This window comes from Euprymna scolopes, chromosome 3, assembly GCF_053919585.1.
Source record: "Euprymna scolopes isolate OS-2025 chromosome 3, ASM5391958v1, whole genome shotgun sequence".
NCBI classification, from domain to species: Eukaryota; Metazoa; Mollusca; class Cephalopoda; order Sepiida; family Sepiolidae; genus Euprymna; species Euprymna scolopes.
The window spans coordinates 33,140,105-33,160,803 of record NC_136484.1 but is presented as its reverse complement, the minus strand read 5'-3'; the positions used below and the strand labels follow the sequence as shown (position 1 = coordinate 33,160,803).

At 34.1% G+C, this 20,699-nt stretch overlaps 1 protein-coding gene and 1 pseudogene across 1 annotated transcript in view; one reads left to right on the top strand and one right to left on the bottom strand.

Moving 5' to 3' along the window:
• Window positions 1-20,699, top strand: part of LOC145254560 (heat shock protein 75 kDa, mitochondrial-like) — a 421,952-nt gene that overhangs the window by 221,831 nt on the left and 179,422 nt on the right. The window contains exon 6 of the mRNA XM_080113123.1: window positions 18,325-18,494. Coding sequence (XP_079969249.1) covers window positions 18,325-18,494 — 170 coding nt within the window. The remainder of the gene's footprint in view (window positions 1-18,324; window positions 18,495-20,699) is intronic.
• On the bottom strand, window positions 7,490-7,608 carry LOC145263815 (5S ribosomal RNA; annotated as a pseudogene).

Genomic DNA, 20,699 nt, shown 5'->3' with positions numbered 1-20,699 from the left:
CAAAGGTCAAATCATTGAACTTTGACCCCTTAACGACCAAATTTCTGGCCAAAAACCGATTACAAAGATTTTCCCAAATCTCAATACCCTGTATATCCAATTTCGAGTCTGTAAACTGAAAATTGACAGAGTTATTGTGTAGGGAAATATACACAGAAAGACACTTTTATAGATATATAGATATACTCGTAGCCAAATTAAATATTGAAATGCTCATATCTTTAGTTCTCTGGGACAAAACTACATGAAAATTTGCAGGCTTTCTGAAGATTATAACTATTCTATGGTTAAAATTTTATGGCAATTGATAAAAAAGAACCTACATTTTCAAACCAATAAAATATGCCCAAATTTGCCTACATTTATTTATACAGTGTCCTGGCATGTTAGCTTCAGTTTTGCTACTTTGGGATGAATTTTGCTTAGGGTTTTTCTTTGCTTGGTTGTCTCTTCTGTGGCCTTGCCAGGCCACTAATATATAATCTTCTAGTCATAAAATTGAGTAATTTATCACACTGACAATGAGATTTAAAAACCTTTCTATTCACTATGAAAGGAAAACTGCTCCCTGATATATTCGATCATATCCATGCGAACAGCATTCAGGAAGTTAACTAATTTGCATATTGCAAAACGAATTTTAATTCATTAATTAATCATGTTTTTTTCTTATCGTATGTTTTTATTTTACGACTAGCACTTCAACCCAGCGTTGCCCGGGTGTTTGGAGGTGTATGTTAAGCAAAAAAAAAAAAAAAAGTGTCAGTTTTTTTAACTTTGACCCCTATTATGACCCCTTAGCATTTATTGTTTTGGACTCAAGTCAAGTTATTAAGTTAGATCCATGTCCAAGGAACCTATATCCAAAATTTCAAGTGTGACCCAAAATTGTCGGAGGAGTTTGGTAGAGTTCTTAAAGGTCAAATCGTTGAACTTTGACCCATTAACGGCCAAATTTCTGGTCGAAAACCGATCACAAAGATTTTCCCAAATCTCAGTACCCTCTACGTAATATTTCGAGTCTGTAAACTTAAAATTGACAGTTATTGCGTAGGGAAATGTACAGACATACACACAGAAACGTTCACTTTTATAGATATATAGATTATTTATGGTTCTACTTTCATATATTTTCTTGGCATTTTTTTTTCTACATAACCACTTATCAAGGCCCAGAGACCACTCGAGGATAAGGGTTAAGAGTGTACAGTAGTCAGTTGGACAATAAAGTAATTGTTAGTAATGGAAATTCGATAAATTTGTTAACAAGTGGAATGGCTCATCAAGAACTTGTTTACGTTGGACTTGAAAACGACTATATTGTAGTCAGCTGGAAAGCAGGAAAACAGAAGACAATTCCACAGGCATGCAGTTCTAAGAAAGAAGCTTTGTTCATGGAATCTACATTTAGGTTTAGGCACAGATAAAGAGTGGGGGGAATTATTGATAGTGTTTTCAGCTAGACGAGTGTTTCTTGGGAAAGTTTGGCGAGGGGGGACCATAGATTGAAGCTCAGTCAAACACTTGCCATGAAAATAACAATAAAGCAGAGACAAACTCGCAACATTTCTTCTGTGAGATAGAAGTTGCCGGGAAGAGAAAAAGGCCCAGATGTGGCAACAGTATTCTATCCTTGGACGTACCTGACTCTTATAGAGGTAGAGAATTGCATCAGCAGTGAGATATCTACTGGATTGCTAGAAGGATCCTACCATTTTTCCAGCGGCCTTGGCAACAGATTTAATGTAAGTGTTCCATTTAAGATCAGGAGTAAAGGTCAAGCCCAGAAGCTTGTCAAAACTTGAGGCCTCCCCAAGACGAGAGCCATTCATTTTAATTGATGCCAGATCGGGATCAGAACGTTGATGATGTAAAGATAGAAGCTTGGTTTGAGATACATTAAAAGTAACCAGCCACTCCTTTCCCCATTGTACAACGTGATCAAGATCAGACAAGAGAGAATCGGAGAGAACTTGGTTGTTTACTTTCTTAGATGTGTTACCATAGATGGTAGTGTCGTCAGCAAAAATGTCTACAAATGATGTAACGATGTGATTTGGAAGATCATTAATGCAGATCAGGAAAAGAGTTGGGCTCAGGATGGACCCCTGAGGGACTCCATCATTAATACTAAGAGCTTCTGATTTCTGCCCATCAACTGCTACTCTTATGAACCTATCAAAGAGAAATGATTTAATAATTGAGAAGACATTAACAGCTATACCATAGCTGAAGATCTTGTGAACCTTTATGCCATCCCCTATCAAAGGCCTTTCATATGTCAAGAGCAATTGCCCTAGAAAGGTTGCCTCTGTCAAGAGATTCGCTAATCCTATGAGATATAACTGTAAGCACATCTGCTGTAGATCTAGCAGAACGGAAACCATATTGAGTGTCACTAAGAAGGTTATTTTTGCTGAGATAGTTGATTACTTTTCTATTTAACACAGATTCCAGCAACTTAGTCATGACGCACAGGAGACTTATTGGCCTGTACTGAGAGGGGGATGAACGATCACCTGAATTCTTAAATACAGGGCATACTGATGAGATTTTCCAGGGTGATGGGAAGCAATTCTCCTTAAGACAACGTTTAAACAGTTTTGTAAGTATGGGTGCTAGTTCTGGTTGAAGTTTTTTGAGTACTATAATTGGAATACTTTCAGGGCTGGTTGCTTTACTGGAATCAAGGTTTTTGATTAGCTTGGCAACATCATGTACAGATATTTGTATATCACATAGCGTGTTTTCTGATACAGGAGGAAATATTGGGGGTTGGCGGCCTTGGTCGCAAAGGGTAGAATTAGCTGCAAAGTTCTTGGCAAAGAGTTTGGCTGTCTGATGCTGACGAGATTACTTCAGGTCCATTGATGATAATTCAGGATTCTGTTTGCTTTTTGCCAAAACTGGTGGGAATCAAGCCGCTGCTCAGCTACTTTGGACTTGACGGACTGAGCATACAACTCTCTTGCGTTCTTTATTATTTTCTAACAATGGTTGCTGGCAGTCCTGAAAGCAACTTTAGTTTCCATACATCCATTTCATTGGAAGCAGTGGAAAAAGTGATTTCTGTGCGCAATGGCAGCAGCACATTCTGGAGAGAACCATGGCTGGCTGTTAGGTTTTTGCTGGAACTTTTTCGAGGGTATGAAACGGTCTATACCTACAATTAACCATTCCGTCAGGTCTGATACTATAGAGGACACATCCTTTTTAAGCATAGAACGCAGAGGTATATCCGATATAAATGTACGGAAGCTATCCCAGTCAGCCATAGTGTATCGATATACTGTACGATGGAGAGGTACATCTGAGGACTTATTACATTTCATTTTTATCTTAATTGATACAACTGAGTGGTCGGAAGATCCAAGAGGAGACAGAACGGAAACTGAACATAGTTCAGGGCAAGTTGTGAGAAAAAGGTCTAGGAGACCCGCATACTGGCCATCATTGTCGGGCACACGGGTGGGTTCGTGAACAATCTAAGTGAGGTCATAAGCAATGGAGAAATCATGACAGAACCTCTCCTCATCATCGGTCTTGTTTGAGTGGGTCAACCATTCCACATGGTGAAGATTGAAGTCTCCACATACGTGAATGTTAGCTGAAGAATAAGCAGATAGGACTTGGCCAAATTTCTCAGATATACTTTTAAAGATAGTAATTCTGCTGTTGTGGGGGTGATAGAGAGTAAATATAAATGCAGTAGTGTGAGCTAGTGCAACCCGGAAGCACATTCAGGGTAAGTTAGAATCTTCTCTGGAGATGTCCCTACCACATGGAAAGCCATCTTTAATATAGGCACATAAAAGGTGTATTTTCCATCCTTTCTGATAAATGTACTCTTGTTACATAGTCATCGGGTACCAAAACAAAAAACATGCTGTATAGCAGAGGTTTATATATTATCTGTATATTCTTTACTAGTTAAACGTACTTGTGTATATAATTGTGTATATACGTGTTTGTGTTGCTTCATCATGTGTTTAAGTGTATATGTGTCACTAAGATGTCTGTGGTTCTTCACTATTTGGACCATATGTGGCCTTATCTATATATGTATATGTAACAGTCTATCCATTCAGGTTTACATTGTATTGTACGACATACCTTTTAAACTGAATTGTTTGCCTCTGTATTTTGGCCTACCTGGGAATGTCATCCATCCTTGGATGGAGCTGGAATCTGTTGGACAAAGATGTTTCAAGCGATCCAAGACAATGATTGGTTTTATATAAAGATTTTATTTCACTTCCCAAGTGTCATTATGCAGAAGAATGGGAAGTGAATATCTGGCCTCTGGGTTTCTTCTAGTCTCTATTGTGAGACACATCACCTTCCTCTCGGGGTGGAGGGTCCGTTTAACCCATCTATCTTCGCCGTCTGAAATCGAACTTAACAATGTTCCAACAAACCAGAACACGTGACACACGACACGTCAACCTCTGGTTAGCTGTCCAGATACTTTCCAGTGCAAACTTGACCAGGTCACAGAATGACATGTTTTGCTAACCTGTCAAAACATAGCTTCACATCTCTTGTCCACACAACTCTAGCTAGATAAATAAATAGATAGATAGATGGATAGATAGATAAATAGATGCATAGATAGATACACTGATAATTAGGTAAACTGATAAATAGACAACATAATTTACTCTTCTGCTTGGCCAACTATATAAAACTCTGGAACTTACGATTCTTGGTTTCTTCAATTTTCCCTGGCATCACCATTACACAAGCCTTGTTAGCGTGTATGCATTGGCTGTACCATATGTGTGTGCATTTCCAATTTTTGTCAATAAATAATTTTACTGAATAGCGATAGAGAATAAAAGTACATTACGGTTTATTTAGTGATTGTCAATAATAAATTCTGAATTTAATATTTCCACGTCTGTCTTCCATCTTTTTAATTAATTTGATTAATTAACTAAAATCCTATTTTCTCACTGAAAACCTGCCCATTTGGCCAAATGATACATTAATCAAATTATGTCTTGCTTGCAATGTAATTAAGCTTTCAAATAATTATTTTAATTCATCCAAAATATTCTCATACATTTACTTTTATTTTTTCCTTTTAATTTTTTAATTTCTACGTCAAATTTTTGTTTGGCAGGGTTTTTTTTTTTTTATATATTCAATTTACTTGAAAAAAATTTTATTGGTTTCATTTTTGTTGTTTTTTGTCTTCTTTATTAATAAGAAAAATGGATTTTGTTTTATTTCTTTTTTGTACATATTGCATTGCAAAATTTAATAGAATTTATAAGTGTTTTTTTTTGTTGTTGTTGTTTTTGTGTTAAAAAGAAATAGAATTTCCCAAATATTTGTAAATTTATAATTTGTGCCTAATATAACTTTTAAAAGAATTGTAAATCATTATTACAACTTAATTTACACTTTTTTTTTAATCAGCCATTTTCTCAGGTGCTTTTAATTTGTCCTATAATTTATACTCCTATAAATTTTTTTTTTTTTTTTTGTGTGTGTGTGTATCAATATTGTTATTAAAAACCCTTTTTTTATTTATTTAAAAAGATAATACAACTTTGTTATATCTGGGTCGTGGAATTGCATTCATCTGCAAAATATCTAGCTAATTTGTATATTCTTTTAAACATTCATTTTAATTCATTCCCTATTAGATTTTCGGTTTTCTTATGGGATGATCATCTTTAGTTAACTATTACGTGTAATTATATTCATTTAGATATTCTACATGATTTATTCTTGTGTAATATTTGCATGAAAATGTTATAGTAAACACAAACCTCTTTCTATATATATTTTTATGCATATATATATATATATATATATATATATTTTTTTTTTTTTTTTTTTTTTTTTTTAAATTTGCCTGCCAAACTCCTGTCAGTTTTTGGTTTACAGACATGAAACTTAATATATAGGGTATTCAAACTCGTGTGAAACTTTCGATTTGGGTTTTAGCCAGGAAAAACTGGTGCAAAGTGTGGAAATTAAAAAAAAAAAAAAATGGAATTTGCCAGGTGAAGGTCAAACGGCAGCATTACGAATATGCATGCGTAACGTAATAACTATTGGTTCATGTTTTAATTTTTAGCCTTGCAGCAAACATGTCTTCAGGCATTAACATCAAAAGAAAAAGTAAATCATAAGCTAAACGTTTTAGTTTCGATTCTTGGTAGTGGCACATGAGTCAATTTTTTTTTTTTTTTTTTTTTTTTACTTTTTTAATCATTACTTTATACTGGGTCCTATATAATTTATTAAAAAAAAAATTTATATCTATAATATAAAGCTGAACGTCTGTGTGTGTGTCTGGTCACGAATAGGCTCCTATATGGTTGACTATTTTAGAAAACTGTTCCTATATTCTGTGGATCTATATCAAAAAACCTTGTTAAATTTTGTGACATATTTCCATTCTATGGAGGTCAGGCACGAACGAACACCCCATAATTTTATTATACCATATTTCTTCAAACTGAAACATAATTATCAAAGTATACTTACGCAGATAGATATGAAAAGTCTTTATTAAAGTTTGTGCCTATTTCCATTCTATGGAGGCCATGCGCGAACGCAGACCGCACAATTTTATTATAACATCCCTATTTAAGTTAAAACATACTTATCAAAGTATTATTATGTACATCTATATCAAAAACACTTGTAAACGTTTTTTTTTTTAAATATTAAATTTTTTATTTCCATACTTTGTGGACCAGGCGTGAACTCAGACCCCACAATTTTAATGAACCACCGTTCTGCCAGATCAAACATACCCTTTCCTGTGTCTCGATACATCTTCTATCATTATATGTAATCAGTTTTTTAAAATAGTCAACCATATAGGAGCCTATTCGTGACCACACACACACATTCAACTTATATATATATATATATACATATATACTAGAAGAATACCCATCCCTAGATGGTTATGAACAATAAATGCAGTTTTAGTTTTAAATTTTGATGCTTTTTTTTCTTTCTTTGGGTGGAATGGTTTCAGTGATACTCCCTCTAAATGCTAAAGTTTACAAAAAGTAGTGTGCTCGTGTTGCTCACCCTGTTGAATTAAATATATATTCCATAATAATAAGTTTAATAGTTTAGAATTTTACCAAGCACATATTATTGAGGTTCATTCGTGCACCAATCCTTAAAAAAAATCTATTCATAAATTATGAATTAAATTCATAATTATCAATTCATTAATTTAGGAGATTACTCTGTGTGTGTCCATATATATATATATATATATATATATATATATACCCAACTTTATATGTGTGTGTGTGTGTGTGTGTGTGTGTGTGTGTGTGTGTGCAATCAGCACCAACTCTATTCAGGGTTTAACCGGCTTCCTCCGAAGGAGTAAGTTTCATGGGAGTATGAAATTCACAAGCAGTCCCCAGTCGCATGTATATCCCCATTAGGGGAGATGACGACGTTAAGTTCTTGCAACTTTTGCAGGGAGGTGTTGACGTCCTCCTACATACAGCACCTGGAATTCCCAAATTAGTTACCCATTTTAGTAATGACCAGGCTCAATGTTGCTTAACTTCGGTGATCTGACGGGAACCGGTGTGTCAACGTGATTATGCCGTACACTTTATATATACAGATGTGTTATATATCTCTGTATACTTTATATATACAGATGTGTTATATATCTCTGTACACTTTATATATACAGATGTGTTATATATCTCTGTACACTTTATATATACAGATGTGTTATATATCTCTGTATACTTTATATATACAGATGTGTTATATATCTCTGTATACTTTATATATACAGATGTGTTATATATCTCTGTATACTTTATATATACAGATGTGTTATATATCTCTGTATACTTTATATATACAGATGTGTTATATATCTCTGTATACTTTATATATACAGATGTGTTATATATCTCTGTATACTTTATATATACAGAAATGTGTAACACATCACTTAATAAGCCCCATATCTGACAGATGGCACCATTAATTAAAAAATTCATAAAACTTTTATAAAGTACTAACCTTCAAATACCATGTGTTAAAATTTCAGCCCAATTAGATTATTGGTTTAAATTAATGTTATTTAAGTGAAGCTATTGTTGCAAATTTAAAAACTCTGCAAAAATCTGAATTTTGTTTGTTGGTAAAGCATTGCTTTCTGATTGAAAAAATACTTTTCAAGCAAATCAATGGCTTAATAAGTGTTATTGACACTCTGTTCGATCAGAAAAATTGGCAAAGAGGTGGTGTGCTGACTTAAAATGCAATTCTAAATGCACAAATAATGCTAACTGCTTAGGTCATTCAAATTTGGCAGTTGGCCCGAAAACATTAAAACAAAAGTCCACACTTGTTTTGGTTAATTGTAAATTGAAGATATGGGCAGTTTTTGCAGATGTCAATGAAAAGGCTGTGTTCGAAGTGGGTATTACATTTGCTTACAGTTAATCAAAAACAACACCATAATGACAATTCAGAGCATTGTTTGCGACCGTTTTAATGTAATAAAAAGGAGTTCTTTGTGACAATGGTCGAAACCTGTTTTTATCACGTCACTCTAAATTGCTAAGTGGACAGCAACAGGTAAAAACCGTTTAAAGTGATCAAAAATGCAAACATCAGCAGGCAAGGATCTGGCCTCTGTATTTTGGGCTGTGAAAGGTATATATTAGTGTTGGGACTATACGATTGTGAGATTTTTTTTTCTATTTGACATGTGACTATTGGTTAAAACAAGAGATGCTATAATAATAATCAACTTATTTAACACTAACAATATTGTGTTTAATTTTGTAAATAAAATCTTTTAAGCCAAACTGATTATGTGATATTTAAATAAAAACAAGAAACCGTGGTTTTTCTTTCCTTTTTTATCTAATTTCCTTTATTATACTTGAATAAACAAGTGAACATTAATGGATGTTGGTCGCTACTTCCAATGTTTTCATGGAATAATGATCTTGCCAGGAGAAACTAAACGTGCCAATGATAGATATGAAAATTTTCTAAGTTAACTTTCATCTTCAAAGTGTAAAGAGGCCAATTATCTGTCTGCATCATGTCCACATTATTCCACAAAAAAATTTTTTTGTTTTTTTTGCCGTGTTTTACTGTTCAGTTGAACAAAGTCAAATCATTGGCCACTTATGTTGCGATTTGAACCAATTTGTGCTTCGATTCAATTGGAATTCAATAACACTCAAAACTATTTTCTATTTGAAAAACAATTTTTTGTTTTATATTTATATTAAAAAAACTTTCTTTAAATTTTACTTTTGTTTAAATATTTTTTCTTTTTTGTAATTAAAACAATTTTCTCATACATTTTTATCTAATTATTGTCACATTTTTCTGGGTAATTTAGTTTATTGCTGACATTTTTTGTCACATCAGGGTAAAAGACATTTCATCAACTGATTGACATTTTTGACTACTTTCTCACAAAACATTTAATAATTAATATAACTTAGTTGTGTGTGTGTGTGTGTGTGTGTGTGTGTGTGTGTGTGTGTGTGTGTGTGTGTGTGTGTGTGTGTTGCTGATCAAAAATTTAAGACCACTTAAAAATCTTTAAAAAAAAAAAAACTTTTTTCTTTTTTTTTTAAGGATAGATTTTAAACTCGTCCGACTTAAGGTTACTAATGCTACAATCTAAAAGGTTATGGAAACAAAAAGGTACATTCCAAAGATTTATTTTTAAAATTTACATTTTTATTAAATTAGGCTTTTTACACATGATCAAAATTATAAGACCAGAGACTAAAATTCTATTAAATTGTACAAAAAGTGTACAAAAAGTGTATGAAAACATTCAACAATCAAACTTAATAATGAGTTCTACTTCCACTGCTTTTGATGACTTCAAAAATTCTTTGGAGCATGCTAGAAATAAGGGTTTCCATTAAGGTGCGGGGGATCCTGCTCCAGTTTTTTGTTGAATATTGTTTGCCATTTCGATAAACCTCTCTTGTCATCCATCCCCAAACATTTTCAATTGGGTTCAAATCTGGTGAGCATGCAGGATGTCCCAAGAGATGGACTCCATTTTCTTGGAGAAAGCTCAAGGTTCGTCTTGCAGTGTGGATTGCAGCATTATCCTGTTGAAATAACCATCCATCGCCATACAAACGATGACTCTCCATCATCAAAGATGCTTTTTGTAGCATGCTAACATAACCAGCTGCTGTCTGACGATCCTGCATCACCTGGAGTTCCATCGTTCCTCTGTAAGAAAAGGCACCCCATACCATTACGGACCCTCCACCACTATGACGTGTGGAAAAAAATTTCAAGTGGCATGTTTTTGTCATGCCAATATCGCTGGAAGCCATCAGGATCATCTAAATTGAATTTTTTCTCATCAGAAAACGGGACTTTCTTCCACTTCTCAACGTCCCAGGTTTGGTATTCACGATCAAATCTAAAGCAGCCCACTTTGTGACATGGAAGCAATCGAGGAATTTGTTTACGCTTTTTATTTACCATGCCTTTTTGTTGTGTCGTCTGATGGTTATTGGACTGCAATCAGCATCTGTAACCGCCTTAATTTGACTAGAAGAAAGTCCTCTGTCATTTATAACAACCCGTCTGATTCTCCTACTCGATGCAGGAGAAATTTGGGGGGGGGGGGCTACCAAAGGATTTTGCTTTTCCATAATTCTCAGTGTTCTTTAGAAAGTTGCAAATAACAGTTTTACTGCGATTTACCTTAGCTGCTATCGCTCGCTGTGACAAACCTTGCTTATAGAATCCTAGAATTTGAGAGCATTCAACTTCAGTTAGTTTTCTTGCTTTAGGCATGGTAACACCTTTACACAGTGATTGCTAATCTCTAACTGAACTAAAAACATTAGAATTACCATAAATCTAATAATTTATACCCTTGGTCTTATAATTTTGATCATGTGTAAAAAGCCTAATTTAATAAAAATGCAAATTTTTAAATAAAATTTTTGGAATGTACCTTTTTGTTTCCATAACCTTTTAGATTGTAGTATTGGTAACCTTAAGTCGGAAGAGTTTAAAATCTATACTTTAAAAAAAGGTTTCTTTTTAAAGATTTTTAAGTGGCCTTAAATTTTTGATCAGCAGTGTGTGTGTGTGTGTATATATATATATATATATATATATATATATATATATATATATATATATATATTAAATTCGAAGTACAACAGAATTGTAATAATTTAAAAGCGAAATGGGGCATTTTTTTTTAAACCTTATAAAAAAAGATCGACTATAATGTAAAAAGAAACAGGATTGACTAAAAGTAAGAAAAATAAATTGAAAAGGAAGAAGATCGACCAAAAGGGGGAGAAAGAGAAAAGAAAAGGGGGAACGGTGAAGAAACTTGAAGTACTTTTCGCCGACTGTCTTCAGAAGTAAATGTCGGAATATATATATATATAACAGTTCAAAGACTAATCAAAATGCAGATTTTCTTTTTAATGACTGGTGCTACCAGATCAGGCTGTCTACTGACTTCCTGAGATGAAACGCACCTACATAGATGTCTTTGTTTTTTTATTCCCTTTTGCAAAACTTAGTCATGTTCTGCGAAAACAAAAACAAAAACAACATTCTCCTCCCCTTCCCCTCCCTCGTTTTCTTTTTCCTTCACCTCCTCACCCCTTCCTTTTTTTTTTTTTTTTTTTTTTTTTTTTTTTTTTTTTTTGCCTAGTTGGTAGGGCGATAGAACATACCAACTGCCCCCCTGCAGAGGGTAAAAATCCTTCAATGGGACCACCAGTTGACCGTTGGTGGCAACCCGTAATGCATTAAGAACGGGATCCTGGTGGTTGAGTGGAACATGCCTAGGAAATAATAACATGATACTACAACACACCACTTTGGCCCTTACTAGGCTAGACGGGAGGTTGGATAGGCCCGATCCAATCAATCGGTTGGTCATGACAAGCACTAATTCAGACAATCCAAACAAAAACACACTAACACTCAACATAAACAATAAACTGAGTTAATAAGCGATGGCTGAAGGGTCAATCAAGCTGGGAAAAAGGTAACCATCAGGAATAATAAAAATACAGGGAAATCCCATACTTGGGTGGGCATAACCATATATTGTGAATGCTTGGAAACCTCCCCATGTTTGAGTATACCAGCTATGTAGCCCTGGAGAACCGAGGCGAATGGGATTTACCCCCTCATAGTTCTTCCCCATAAGGGGCTCCGAGGAGGGTGGGGAGCATGGCTGATGAATTTTTCAAAAATTATTATGAATGCCAAAAAATCCAAGAGACCACACACAGAAATAGACTCTGACAGCGACAATGAAGATACAAACTTTCCAAGATTCATCGTGCTAGAAGCAACGTCTAATATACCGTTAACTAAAATGTCACCCTTCATTATCCAAAAGGTAATATCAAGCAAAATAACACCTAAAAATGTCAAAAAATTAAGGAATGGTACCATATTGGTAGAAGTACAAAATAAAAAACAGGCCAAAACTCTACTTCAACTACAAAAATTGCATGAAACAAACATCAAAGCTTATCCACACCAAACACTAAACTACTCCAAAGGAGTCATAAAAAACCAGGAAATCTCCGTCTGCACAACAGAAGAAATCAAAACAGAACTAAAAAACCAAGGGGTCACAGATGTAAAAAGAATCACATTTAAAAAAAAAGGAGAGGTAATATATACAAACACTTATATATTAACATTCAATTATCCTCAAATACCAGAGACCATCAATATAGGTTATGAAAGAACGAAAATAGAACAATACATTCCAAAACCTTTACAATGCTACAACTGCCAAAAGTTTGGACATAATAAAGACCAATGTCTAAGATTCTTCACATGTAGAAACTGCAGTGAAAAAAACCCAGACCACGATGAAGAAGACTGTCCAAATAAAACCAAATGCACAAACTGTCAAGAAGAGCACCACTCTCACTCAAAACAGTGCAAAATATATAAGCAAGAGAAGGAAATAATAACAATCAAATATCAAAAAAATATAACCTTCCAAGAAGCCCGCAAAGAAGTCACAAATCGCACCAAAAACTCATATGCCACAATAACCCAACAAGCAAACAAAATGTACAACTACAATGAACTAAACCTTGCTCCAGAAATTGCAAACCTAGCAAAAGAACTAAAGAACATACTTGAAGAATTAAAATCTTTTTTATCAGAACTGAAAATAAATTCTAACAGCCAAATAAAAGTCAGAAACGAACAACCCAGTATAAAAGAAAACGAAACAAAGGAAATCAGAAAAACTTCCATCAATATTGAGGAATCAATCTCTAAAGAAATGAAACCTCCTCAATTATCAAAACGTGAAAGATCCAAGTCACTAACAAGGACAAAAACAGATGTTAAAAATAAACACACAACAACAGAAAAAATGGAAATAGAACAGAACAACAAAAAAACTACCCCCCAAAAACAAAATGACAAACAAAAAACAGAATTAGTATTAATTGAAAATGAAAATAAATTTGAACTAGTTGAAACTGGTAGCCAAAAAAGACAGTCAAGACAAAGTAAATCTAAAAGTCCCAGACCAAAACCCAAAAAAAGCCTCTCACCAGAAACAAGAAACAGACCATCCACTTCCAAAAGAAACACCCAAACTAACATCGAAACTATGGACGTAGACATAAACACCAACAGTCCAAAACCAAAAGAAAATATAAACCATGACTAACAAAATCCTACAGTGGAACATAAGAGGATTAAAAATTAATATCGAAGAAATGCAAATACTTATCAAATCCTTATGTCCTGCAATAATTTGCCTACAGGAAACACACTTAAAAGAAAATGACAAAATTAACATAAAACACTACTCAATATACAACCACATAAACAAATTATCATGCAAAGCCACCGGTGGATCATCAATACTGATAAACGAAAACATTCCACACAGCAAAGTGAACTTAAAAACAAATATGCAAGCTGTTGCAATAACTGCAACACTACACAAAACAGTAACCCTATGCTCACTCTATATACCACCAAATGAAACAATAAACGAAACAGAATTAAACAATATAATCAAACAACTACCTAAACCTTTTCTACTGTTGGGAGACTTCAATAGTCACAATATATGGTGGGGCAGTAAAAAAAACAACAAAAGAGGCCAAACCATAGAAAAAATAATTAACCAAAATGATCTATGCCTACTCAACAACAAAGAGAATACATATATGCACCCACCAACGGGAACCCTATCAGCAATCGATATAACACTATGTGACCCAACTATATACATGGATTATAGCTGGAGAACACATAAGGATACATGCGGAAGTGACCACTTCCCAATCATAATAGAAAACGAGAATCCCAAGCCAGAAGACAAAACACCCCGCTGGAATTTACAAAAGGCAAATTGGGAAAATTTCCAAAATACATGTCAATACAGATTAATACCTGAAGCGAATCCTGACTTAGAACACATCACATATTTCAGCAACACCCTACTCACAATAGCCGAGGAGAACATACCAAAAAGTTCCACTACTACAAAATATAACAAACCCTGGTACAATAAAGAATGCAAAGAAGCTATAAGAGCCAGACGTGCAAACCTAAGGAAATTCAAAAACAGTCCAACGAAAGAAAATTTGGACACCTATAAAAACAGCAAAGCCAAAGCACGGAAAACTATCAAAGAATCAAAACGGAACTCGTGGAAAGACTATGTAACAAAAATTAATCAAAACACAAAACCCAAAAAAGTATGGGAGATGGTCAGAAAAATAGCAGGAAAAAATACAAAGAACCCTATTAAACACCTTATATGCGACAACACAAAGATTACCGACAAACAAAATATCGCAAATAAATTAGCAGAACAATTCTCAATGAACTCATCATCAAAAAACCAAAATAAAAAATTCCAAGCTATAAAGAAAAATGAAGAAAAAATAAAAATAAACTTCAAATCAAAAAATGAAGAAAACTACAATCAATTATTCAACAGTGCAGAACTAGAGGAGGCAATAAACAAATCTCCCGATACAGCAGTCGGCCCCGACGAGATCCATTATCAATTCCTCAAAAAACTACCAAAACCATCACTGGACTACTTATTACAAATTTACAATGAGATATGGATAACTAACAACATTCCAAAAAACTGGAAGCAGGCAACAGTAATCCCAATACCCAAACCAAAAAAAGACCATACAAACCCAACAAACTACCGACCCATTGCACTAACTAGTTGTTTGTGCAAAACTTTTGAGAGAATGATTAACGAAAGGTTAAATTGGTACTTGGAAAGCAAAAATCTAATTACAGAAAGCCAGTCGGGTTTCAGGAAAAATAGAAGCCCCACCGATCACTTAATAAAACTGGAAACACGCATAAGAGAAGCTTTTGCAAAAAAAGAACATCTAATAGCAATTTTTTTTGACATGCAAAAGGCGTATGACACCGCTTGGAAATACGGAATCCAAAAAGACCTGTATGAACTAGGACTTAGGGGTAGAATGCCAGAAATTATCAGAAATTTCTTAACAAATAGAAACTTCCAAGTACGGATGGACAACACTTATTCGGTCCAAAAAGATCAAGAAATGGGGGTCCCCCAAGGCAGTATCCTGTCTGTCACCCTCTTCAACATTAAAATAAACAATATCATAAAAAACATAGACCCAGGAATTGAAAACGCCCTATACGTGGACGACCTACTTATATACTACCAATCTAAATATATACAAACAGCCGAACGCAAACTACAACTCTGTCTGAATAAAATAAACAAATGGGCCATAGAAAATGGATTTACATTCTCAGAGGAAAAAACTAAATGCATCCACTTTTGCAAATTACGAAAATTCCACCACGACCCCAACCTGAAACTGGATAACAAGAACATCCCACTCACCGACCAACATAAATATTTAGGTATTATATTCGATAAAAAATTGAACTTTATACCGCATATAAAATATTTAAAAGCAAAATGCCAAAAGACAATGCAATTGATCAAAGTCCTAGCACACACCGATTGGGGTGCAGACAAAGTCACATTATTGAAATTATACCAAACTCTAATCAGATCTAAAATGGACTATGGATGCTTCATCTATGGAGCAGCAAGGAAGTCCTACATAAAAGAACTAAATACAATCCATCATCAAGGATTAAGATTAGCCTTGGGAGCATTTAGAACCTCTCCAGTAGAAAGCCTCTATATAGAGGCCCATGAGCCTCCACTGATTCTAAGACGACAGAAGTTAGCGCTACAATATTACCTAAAGCTGGTATCGTGTCCAACAAATCCTGCATACCAATGTACCCTCCACCCACAATACACACATCTCTTCAACAAGAAAGAAAATATCATCAAGCCCTACAGCCTCCGGATAAAAAACCTTCTCACAGAAGCCCAAATGGACATTACAAAAATACATAAATATAACAAATCAAAAACTCCACCCTGGATGATCAAACAACCACACATAATATTAAAATTAAATAAATATCCCAAAACGAAAACCCACCCATCAACCTTCCATGAAGAACTACTTATCATCCAGAATACATACAAAGAATATACACAAATTTACACTGACGGATCAAAAGATGGAGATAAAGTAGGATGCGCAGCCATCCACAAAAAAATAAAACTAAAGAAAAGGCTCCCAAACGAATCTTCTATTTTCAGCGCAGAAGCAACAGCCATAGATTCGGCACTGAATATAATAACCAATGATGACCATCAAAAATATATCATATTTACTGACTCACTTTCAATACTCATATCTCTAAAAGAAAAAAAAATGACAAACCCACTTATTACAAAATTGCTAAACAAAATAGATGCCATAACCATGAAAAAAAACATTATCTTTTGCTGGATACCAAGCCATATCGGCATATACATGAATGAACAAGCAGATAAGGCAGCAAAGGAAACTCTGCAACAAAACCACATAAGTGGAAAAATCCCCTATACAGACCTAAAGACTAAAATAAACACATTTTTGAAGAGAAAATGGCAAGAAAACTGGAGCTCATGCACCAAAAACAAACTATTCCAAATAACACCAAATATTGGAACGAGAAACACCAAAAAGTTAACAAGAAAGGAAGAGGTAGTAATGACCAGACTGCGAATAGGTCACACTCACATCACCCACTCACATCTACTAAAAGGGGAGGAGACACCAAACTGTATAACGTGTCAAGAACCCTACACAATACACCATATACTGACAAACTGCATTGACCTTGAACAAATCCGAACAAAGTATTACCAAGAAAAAAATCTGAAAACAATATTAAACAAGATTGATCCCCAAAAAATTATCAATTTTCTGAAAGAAACTAAAATATACTCAAAAATATAAGGAAAGACCCCCCCCCCCAAAAAAAAAGAAAAACCTTAAGAAGAACAAACCAATATTTAACACAACATAACGAACCTTTCGGCATTAAATGACCCCAAAGTGGTTGATATGCCGTAAAACAGAACAAACAAACAAACAAACAAACTTTTTAATGAACACATTTGTTTAAAATTCAAATTTTCAACTCATAAGAGTCCTCATTGGGAAAATATGGTTGATTTTTATTTTAGATGGTCTGTTGTTAGTAAGTCATATGACGTCTTTTCTCTTGTTATTGAAGATCAAGGTTGTTGTTTTTTTTTTTAAAATAAACATTTATTTCGAATTCAAATTTTCAACAAATATGAGAGTCCTCTTTTTTATGTGTCATGTTATTATTAAGCTATACAAGGTCTTTTGTTGTTATAACAGTTGAAAACAGTTGTCCGAAAACATTAAAAAAAATGCACACTTGTTTTGGATAATCATGTAGAAGTATTTCACTGTCTGTCGCTTTTTACATCTTAGTACAATCAGGGATGCAAAGAATAGGGGTTGGGGGAATTTGTTATAATAGCAAATTACTCACAAAAAATGTTTTGCCTAAGTTTAAAAACTTAGAGAAAGACTAGAAATATGCCTGGAAGTCAATTTCTAAAAGCCATCCAATGCTTGCAATTCAGTAAAACAGACATGAAGAAGAAAAGTCCACCATATTTTAAATATGATCGACAAATTAGACACCTTTAAATCTCGAGAGATTTCATTGTTTTTTGTTTTGTTTTGTTTTTTTTTAATAACGGAACTTTTATTACAAGCTGATAGTTTTGCAAAAAAAAAAAAAAAATGTAAATGTTATTCTCTCTAGGATTTGTCACAGAAATTATTGGACGTATCTGTCATGTGGTTATTTTTTAAAATGAAATTTAAAGCATTTTAAAATCATTTGCTCAATTTAAAAAAAAAATTTTTTTTTTCACAGGAATTTTTAAAACAAATGAAAGATGGTGACCCGAAAGCCGAAGTTAATCAAAATATCATCGGACAATTTGGTGTTGGCTTTTACTCTGCCTTTATGGTTGGGGATAAAGTCGATGTCTTTAGCCAGTCTTATAAAACTGATGAGCCTTCTTACAAGTGGAGCTCAGATGGGTGAGTCTCTTCTCCTCCTCTTATCAAGCTTTACCTTATCAATTTTACATGTGAATTTGTATGTAATTGGTGTATGCCTGTTCAAATGTTGCAGAGGGCGTGGGGGGAGGCGTTATTGGACTGATACCATCTCAGCTTCTAGAGTTTTCTATGCTTGGCCTCTTCAACCATATGAAATAGCATTTAGGAATAATTTTTTTTTTTTCTACAATGTTGGAAGTAATAAAAACAAAACAGTATTCATCAGTTCATTTTAGTTACATATTTGTTTCATAAATATATTATTTTCAGAGGAGACATTTCTTCTGGTTTCACCGGTTCTCTTGAATAAAATGAAGCCTTTTTCAATTATTTTATTTATTTTTATTCACCCCAAACAAGACGCATTGCCACAGAGACCTAGAAGGGCTACTATGAATTAGGGACCATACTCATGGCTCTACAGACAAATTTATCTTTTGTTGACCTTTGATAACTAAATAATTTTGTTTATTAGCCAATTAGAAAAGTTACTAGCCAAACCCATATGATTTTTGGAATATGACATTTTTGTTCTCTTGATGAATAAATACATCATAAAGGTTTTTTTTAATAAATGTAATTCTAAATATGCTCAGAATGTTATGCTGAAACTTGAATGTATAAACATTTGAACTTCTTCAGATGATTTTAAAACCGCCTTTGTTAAAAAAAAAAGACGTTTAAATAATTTGACCTTTCTTGTTTTATTAAAAAAAATAAAGGTTGAAAAAACATTTTTCAATCGATCACCAAAAGACAAGCATTTCATTATTTCTAGTCGCCGCTTGGAAAAATCACTCGCAAATGTGACTGTTTCACTTGCAACATAACGCCCTGATACTTATAGGGATGCAGGGAATAGGAAGGGAATTTCAAAGGTTAGCAATTCAAAGAAAGAATCTACTAGAGTAGAAAACTTTTCAACATTTGAAGATCTCTACTGTAAAGGGGTGTGATTTTGCTGCTTGTCGGGTTGGTTAGAGATATTTACGTTGAGGGGAAACTAGTGCAGCAAGTTCATTGGTGCACGTTGCATTGAAGAACTTATAAAATGCAGGGATGCAACATTGCAACTATGGACTAGGATTGAAGCTATGGACTACGATTTGAAGCCTGGTTGATACTGCAGGACCTATTAGATTGGAGATTCTTTTTTGGATTGTGTCTAAACAGGAGAGACTAGTGTTTGTGCTACAGTACATGTGCAATGATTATATTCCATGCATAAGTATGTGGTGGCTTTGTAGAAATACAGGATACTGGCAGATGTGAGAAGTTTTCCTGCACAATAGAGGAAATCCACTTCCTTGGCAACGTCTTCTATGTATTCGTTTCATGTTAGCTATGAATGCTAGGCTGAGGAATTTAAGTGATGAACTCTCAGGTAGGGTGCTATTATCCATATAAATCAGTGATTGAAAGGGTTCCTTATTACTGTTAAAGGAAAGAAGCTTTATCTTAGTAGCATTAAATGTTATCGATTTACGTCCCCATTCTGCAACAGACTGGGGGTCATTTTTCTAAGAATTTTGACATCGTTTGTGATGTAAGTTTGTTTTATCCACATATCTAGAATAGAGCCCGGTGTGATCAGCAAATATACTCACTCGAACACAATTTCATCAGGAACCAGGGAGGTCGTTTATGAATCATAAAAGTTCAAGGATCAACTCTTGGGGTATGCCTGCATTAATGTCATGTTATTTGAATCTATGACCATTGTGAATATCTGGTCAGGGTTTACTTCCAATAAGAAGTATCCTCATGTCAAGGCCTTTGGCAAACCCCTGTACAGAGAAATCGAAGATACCTGAGGATGGTGTTTGGGAGTCATTCAGTTTTTCTCCTTTAAAAAAGTGTGATGTGAAGACATTTTTTTTCTTTTGATTAATCATTTAAACACAGTAGTGTTTGAATATATGATTAAGTGACAGGTTTAGTCATTTAGAACTGCTTTAAAGCTTTACCACTCACTCGTTTTTCAACCAAATTTCAAAAAATTATTGCAATTTATAGATCACCTTCTCAGCTGTATTGTGAAAACAAATTTTCAACTTTTGTTCAATAAAACAAAAGTTATAATGAATTTTCTGGTGTTCAAAATCGTAAAAATATGTAAGGAGGTGAGCGACGCTTTTTATGACTGGTTTCCGTAGCAATCGCCCAGACAATATATCAAAATTA